Source organism: Hermetia illucens, chromosome 2 (assembly GCF_905115235.1).
Source record: "Hermetia illucens chromosome 2, iHerIll2.2.curated.20191125, whole genome shotgun sequence".
NCBI lineage: Eukaryota > Metazoa > Arthropoda > Insecta > Diptera > Stratiomyidae > Hermetia > Hermetia illucens.
The window spans coordinates 130,912,114-130,919,414 of record NC_051850.1 but is presented as its reverse complement, the minus strand read 5'-3'; the positions used below and the strand labels follow the sequence as shown (position 1 = coordinate 130,919,414).

At 42.9% G+C, this 7,301-nt stretch overlaps 1 protein-coding gene across 1 annotated transcript in view; it reads left to right on the top strand.

The window, feature by feature from the left end:
* LOC119650254 (cell cycle checkpoint control protein RAD9A) overlaps positions 1-7,301 on the top strand; it is a 39,015-nt gene that overhangs the window by 31,017 nt on the left and 697 nt on the right. Inside the window, exon 5 of the mRNA XM_038052846.1 lies at positions 7,106-7,240. Coding sequence (XP_037908774.1) covers positions 7,106-7,240 — 135 coding nt within the window. The remainder of the gene's footprint in view (positions 1-7,105; positions 7,241-7,301) is intronic.

The following is a 7,301-nucleotide window of genomic DNA, read 5'->3' as shown; positions in this document are numbered from 1 at the left end:
ATTCTTCAGTTTATTCGAAAGGGGTTTATTGTTGTTATATAAGTATGTAGCATACCGTGATTAGACCTCATAACCCACATATTTCACAATGGTTAATGGCAAAAGTAACTTTACTGTTCCCTTAGAAAGGTCCTAGCCTCAAAGAATCATAATGCCAGTGCTCTTAATCATCGACTCTTTGTGTATAAGTTTATTGATAGGATTGAGTTTTAAGAGCGATTTATTTATGTTGGTATTTGGTTTATATGGATGTCATGGTGGGGTAAAGGCCGTCAACCACATTTACGCGCCATCGTTCGTGGTCACCTGAAATGTGCTTCAGCACTACCCACGACATTCTAAGACGCTCGCACTTTTCTTCTGCTGTTCTGGGCCAAGTGCCCTTGGGGTGACCTACTCATCGGCCATCTTGGGAGAGAGGATTCCACTGCATGGCGTAACCCGCAATGCAATTGTCGCTCTTCCTTAAAGTGTTACCTAGCCACTGCCACTTTCTTCTTTCGATCATAGTGCGTACGAGTGGTAGGCCTGTGGGCCGACCAAGTTGTTCGTTTGAAATAGCGCCAGCCCAGCGCACTTTGATGATACGACGCAGACAGGTATTGACGAAAGCTTGGAGTTTTTGGGTAACAGCGGAGTTCACTCTCCATGTGCTACTCCTATATAGCAACACAGAAAGAACAATAGCACAGAACAGTCTCAACTTTCTCTTGGTGTGCAGATAACTGCATTTCTAGATTTTATACATGGCAATGAAAGCGGATGCAGCGTTGTTAATCCGTCGGGCAACGTCCAGTTCGGTCCGGCGCCATCAATGCTCTGCCCATTAATGCAGATAGGGACAGTGTAGTGACGTGTCAGGCTGAAAACCTTGGTTTTGTTGGTGTTTATCTTCAGTCCAACTCTACTTGCCTCACTGTCTAAATCCAGAGCCATTTACCAAGGTCCATGACCCGGTGAGAGAGCAATCAGATGCCATCAGCGTAGTCAAGTTGTTCGAGGGAAGATGCCACCGTCCATTGAATTCCTTCACGTGCGGACAAGGCAGCATGAAAAACATTACCGATAACAAAAAATTAATATCGATGACAGAATGCAACTCTGCGAACTCCGTTCTGGACTTCAAACTCTCTGGGATTTTACTTCGGTACAACACGTGACATTTTGCGCCATCATATGTTACTTTGATAATAGCTATTAGTTTCTCCGGAATGCCCCTCCCATGTAGAGCACTCCAGATTCCCTCCTTGCTCACGCTATTGAAAGCTTTCTCGAAATCGATGGAGAGTAAGTGAATTGGAATGTGCAATGTTCTACAATAATCTAAAAGGCGTTGATGTGGTCAATACAGTAGGATCTCGAGCGGAAATCAGCTTGGTCAAACTTTCGAGATATCCTTTGATGCGTTCCAGGATTATTTTAAACTTTATCTTTACGACGTTGAGTGTGACACTCAAAACGGGTCTCCTTATTTGGGATCTTGATTATTATCCTCTTCTTCCACTCTCTGACAAAGGTCGGATTCTCTTCCCAAGATTTTCGTATTAGCATGTTATGCTGACTAGCCATTTCATCCACAAGAGGAGGAACTTCCCCGGATATGATACGGTTAAGAACCGCGGTGAAGTGCTCTTTCTTCTTCAGTTGTTCAGTTGTTGAGAAGTCGACTGTTGGCGTTCTTCACAGCATCATCGAAAAATTTGCGACCACATGCATGTTCTTTCATGATGCGGTATACATTCTTGAAAACATTGCGATCTGCGGCATCTTCCGCTCCCCTGACCAGCGCAATAGCAAATTCTCTCTTGTCACGAGATTTTGCTCGGTATCAAAGTTCGACCATCAATTGCAGCGGTCAATAGAACCTTCAACCTCTTCTGTTCATCGATCCGCTTCCAAGGTTCCACAGTCAGCCAGATTTTAAAGAGCATTTTTTATGGTGATCCAGTGCTCATCGATATACTCTCTTCTCTCGTACGGCGTCAGTCAGTTGAAACCCAACTGACCTTATGACAAGCTTTGTGCTCAAACACGTTCCAGAAATCACTTATAGTTCGTTTTTGATAGCCAAAGTTCGTTGCCGTAAGGTACGTCTCTATCCGAGGCGTTGTTGACGCTTCGCTAGCAGTAGAGATTCAAAACTTGTAGGCTGCTAGCCCACAAATTTTCATCCTTTCAGTGTATTTTTAAGTCCCAACTCAGAGGGCAAAAATATTTACTTTCAACTCAACAATGTTTTTCGGCCATTTTTAAGGTTCTGTGTATTAAAATCGACTCACCGTCCATCTGTCTGTTTTGTTTTGGTCTTTGCAAGGAATAGTTCAAAACATGTCGTTGGTTCTTGGCGTACGATTATGTGGGGCTTTTAATAACTAAAACCACCTTCTTCTCCTTGGCTTGCCTCGCGAGACTGCTATTTAGTATTACGTCGAGAGGAAGGATCAGTTATGAACCGCGATCCATATTGCTGTTTACTACTTTCCTGCGAAGCTCTTATTTGATTTTGGATCCCCTTTATTAACTTTTCTACCGCCCTCCAAGTTGCTTCAGAGGTTAACATGTGGTTCACAGGTCGTTCGGGGCAATTTTCACCTTCGCCTTGTAAATCTTTTAAAAATAACATGCTCTACATCATCTAGAATCATTTTACATGTAGGGGAATATGGGGAGTCGTCACGCTTCAAGTGATGAAGGTATAAATGATATCATCCTGTCATCTTAGGAATTGGGTTGGTTGTAGTTAACTTCTCTGTGGTATGATTTACTCTATTTTGAGATAACTTGTGTAATTCCAGAGAGAGTCCAGTGTCCTTTAGGTAAACTAACCCATCGATTTTGATTCTTCAAAACACATTCACGCAGTGCTAAGTGGTAGGCGTATGGTGCTTGCAATGCACTTTATCGGAATGCATGGATTTTTCCCCGCTTTCCTTTTTGCTTCAATGTTGAAGTTTAGCTTTTATCGATCATGACTTCTAAGTATTTGAACGCTAGTTGGGAATATATGGTGTGCTCGTCAGTTCTAATCTTTATCAATGAGCGAACAGCTTGGGGACCAGCGCTACCTCGGTTTTATGTTTGTCAATCGGCAAATTGGGCATTGCTGTGGTTGATTCTTATAGCGAAACGGGGCTGTCTGTATTACACCACCGCTCGAAATCCCAATGACAGAGAACGACGCAAGAGTCAATAGAATCTGTGGATATGTTGTGAACATTTTAGATTTGGCAATAACTTACAAAATAAAGCGAGAACTACACGGGTGTTTTCATCGGTGAAACTTGATCTTCAGCGTCCATCGTTTGTTTTTGCTCAGACTTCTAGCGCCCGCCCACAGGGATCTATCGCAGGTCCATTTATATGGAACCTGATGATGGACGAACTGTTGGGTGAGCTTTCCACCGTTGCTGAATGTGTTGCCTTCGCGGATGATCTCCTCATTCTTGTTGAGGGGAACAGACGCCTTGAGATCGAGCAGCAGGTTACTGAGTGCATTCGCATCATTAACGCGTGGTCTCTTAAAGTCGGTGTCGGGGTCTTAACGAAAAAATCGCCGTGATCATGCTGAAAGGCTGCCTACGTCGTCCGCCCTTGGTTAAACTGATTGGAGTTTCATTGAAATACCGGCAGAAAGACATACTTCGGAGTCACGATCACGGAACGCATGTCCTTGGGTCCGCACCTGCGCAAGCTCAAGCCATGGTTAACTAAATTGGGTCTAAGCAGAGGGAGCTGCTAGATCCATTTATGTGGGACTCTTCCTTGCATGTTCTACGTACGGGTCCCCTATGTTGTATTATTTTGAGATGATGGCATAAAGCAGTAAACTGTTCTACGGTTGTCAGCGAGTGACGTGGTTAGCATGTCTTCCTGTATGTCGTACGATCTCAACCGACGCTATGCAGGTCTTGTTGGGTATTCCTCCATTTGATCTGGAGGTAGTCCGGCGTGCCACGGCCTACAGGATCAAGAGGGGCGTACCTTTGCTGCGAACAGACTTAGTTAGTGTAGATCAAATGGAGGGCCTAGGACCGCTTGTGAATGTGGGAAAGGTCGGGTTACGTATGAGTACGTCAGAAGAAGTTCCGTCGTGGACTTCGAACTTGAGATGGGCTTCCTCCTGACGGGGAATGGTATCTTGAATGAGTTTCTCTTCTTGCGGAACCTTGCTTTTAGTCAGGGTTGCGTTCTGTGTGGGGCCGACTCAGAGGACTGGTTCCATGTCCTCCGTGTCCGTCCAGCGTACTGTGACATCCGCAATCTAGACGATGTGGGTGTTCACGTGGTGAACTGTATGTACGATTTTAGCCAGTGCCTTACTAGCAGTGATACATTGAAATGCGCTAATGAATTTGCTCGTGCTGCCTTCCGACGGAGGAGGGATTGCCTCGACGCTGCTTCGCCTGCAATATGATGGGCGAATGGCCATAGTGGCCATCGTGGACAGCCACCAGTCTTGTGTGTTTGGTGTTAGTGTTGTCTTGTGACGTCTTTCGTGTTGTATTGTACGCAGAGCGGTAGTTAACTGGTGGAGCTAATTTTAGTTAATCCGTTGGGGAGTGCCGTCTCCACGTACTCGAGGAGGGTGATCTGAAGTGGCTGTTGCCACAGAGCCTCACTGGAGGTTATCTGGTACCCTGGGAACCGGGATGGTCCTCTGAGGGTATATGCTCCAGGACAATTCTTGAGGATGTGTTCTTGGCCCGGTTAATTGCGCTTGGCTTGCTTTGTGGAAGTTTTATGTTGGCTGTGGTTATGTCTACATCGCAAGCAGAGCTCCTTGGAGCTCAAGCGTGGAGTTGGGCTGTACAACTCGGGTGCCGTACCCCTTAGTTGCAGCAGAGGTGTTAGATAGGCCTTGCATCCACTGGTGTGAATGCTGAGCCTGCACTCAGTTTAAACCAATACTGCTGTGTCAGTCATGGTAAGGCTCTGATTGTGGCCTCCAAATCAATCTGTGTCCGAAGAGGACCGTGGGATTATGCCTACACGGTAGGTACTCACGTTAAATGCCTAAGACTTTCATGCTCACACTTCCAGATTCCCTTAAATACTTGGCTTCAGGGCATGTGGCTTCAAGCGACTTGACAGTTTCAATGGCGTCTTTAATTAGAAAAATTTTTATTATCTGTTTCTCATAGGATGAAAGACTTTCTGTTCATTCAGGGATGTACTGATGAAGGAGCGAAGGAAAACAACCGAAAGGGTTGGTTTCCTGTTTTTAGTAAGTCTGAAAGCGGAAAGCGGAAAATATCCTTAGTCGTTCGTCTGTAGACCTCACTCAGTATAAGTATGTTACATAAAATATTCAATATGCATAAATAGTACGGCGCATTTGTAGGACACCCATGGAGACAACGTACTACTTGCTGCGCTGCTTTTCTATCCGTCGATTACAAGCACTTTATTCGGAAACAGTTATTCTTATTAAAACTGCGCATGCGTGCAAAAAGGGAGTTTATATTTTCTTCGCCTAATATAATCACTGCAAAGGTGGTCAACGTTGAATGTAAAGGTACTGGCCGGGGTTAAGCGCAGACTATCCCTTTCTGATATCCCTTCGCCCTTCATACCGATATCTGTTCTTATAAACTTAATGATTACATTACTTTATGTTGGAAATTGACTGAAACACCCCTCGAGATTACCCCTGAATCAAAATGGAGTGATATAGTCTATAATATGAGACGAGAGTCTGCGAAATTTGATAAAGATCATATCACTGCTGACCAAGTTGTGGTGGGTCTTTTTCGTATAAATTTACTGCACTCTGGAATGGATCTAGTACAACATCTTTGCCTCCATTAATGAGAAGCGGCGTTCATTTTTGTTGATAATCAACTAGCACTCCGAACGATAGAATACGACAAAACGGAGCCGCGTTGTATTTTGAATTTGAGGCTTTCATTGATGCGTTAATCACAATGAACGCCAGCTTTGAAGCGCCATTACTTCATTCTGTTTTGTCTGAAGGGGCTGGAGACATTTAATGGACAATGGCATCTTTATTTAAGTACAAGCAAGCAAGCTGGAAATAAATACCATAAAAACGGAGGTTGTTAATGTTATGAATTCCCAACCAGGAATTTGAATGGCCGACGTTATTTCTACTGACGGTGGCACCGGTTTCATGTCGCTCGAGATAGCCTAACCAGCTGCTATTATTTTTCATAATGCGCTAACTGAACTTTGCTGTTTTTTGTACGAAACCTTGATCTTTCTTCTTCTTGCGTATTATATAAAAATAGGCCCCGAAAGCTGACCACGTCGTTTGAATTGCTTCGTTAATTAGCTAGAACGGAATCACAGGGTTTCATTAGCCATATGGATCAGGCCAGTAATTTATCCAGACTTCTCTCGATAATCACCTGTTTACAGGAGGATTATTATTATTTGGCTAATGCGTGGTTTTATGAGATTCTAGTTCCTAACCTTTATGACTTGACGACTTCTACGTTCAGTTAACATTCTTATATTACATATTACTCAGACGTAGTTAAGAGTTGCAAGTCTCTTGGTCCCAGACTCGCCGGAAGATAATGTTTGTTACAAATCCCATTAAATCGCAACTTGAAACTTCCTAATTTTCAAATCCTCTAATTTTAGTGTGTTACACCGTACTCAATGATAACCCAAAATGCGAGGTCATATTCCGACTTGATTATTTTTCATCCATCATTCGAGGGGTCATAATTTTTATAATTTCCTGATAGTTTGTTGAAAATCTTAATGTACATCGGAAGTCAAAATTAAGCAAAAAATATATTTCATATCAGACAATTTTGTGCAATCGTATTTTGAGCTTTAAAGTAATATGCAAGCTGGTCGATTGAGGAATTGCTAAATTGAATGTTATCAACTTCTGTTTTTTGTGACCAGATTTTGTTTGTTGGCGTACTGAATTTCTGACGTGCTGTCAAGACAATAGATAAGATTGTGAAATGTAAATAGTTTACAAGACCTAGTTCAATAATACCTTAGTTGATATGTTCACTAAGCCTCGATTGCTGTTTTTTATTTAGTTTATGGTTTTTTGATCCAATAGATATTTAACGGATTTAAACTTGAACACAAGAACATTAAAGATTTTATTCTTTCCTTTCAGAGCGGAAGAGTTTGATAAATATAGAATTGATGAGGAGACGTCAATCACATTTTGCTTGCGAGAGTTTCGGGCCCTCCTTGGATTTGCGGAATCCATTAATATCGATTTAATGGTCCATTTTGAGAGAGCTGGCCGGTAAATATCCCATGAATACATGTAGTAGGATCTGATTTTTCTGTTCAATTCATACAGATAT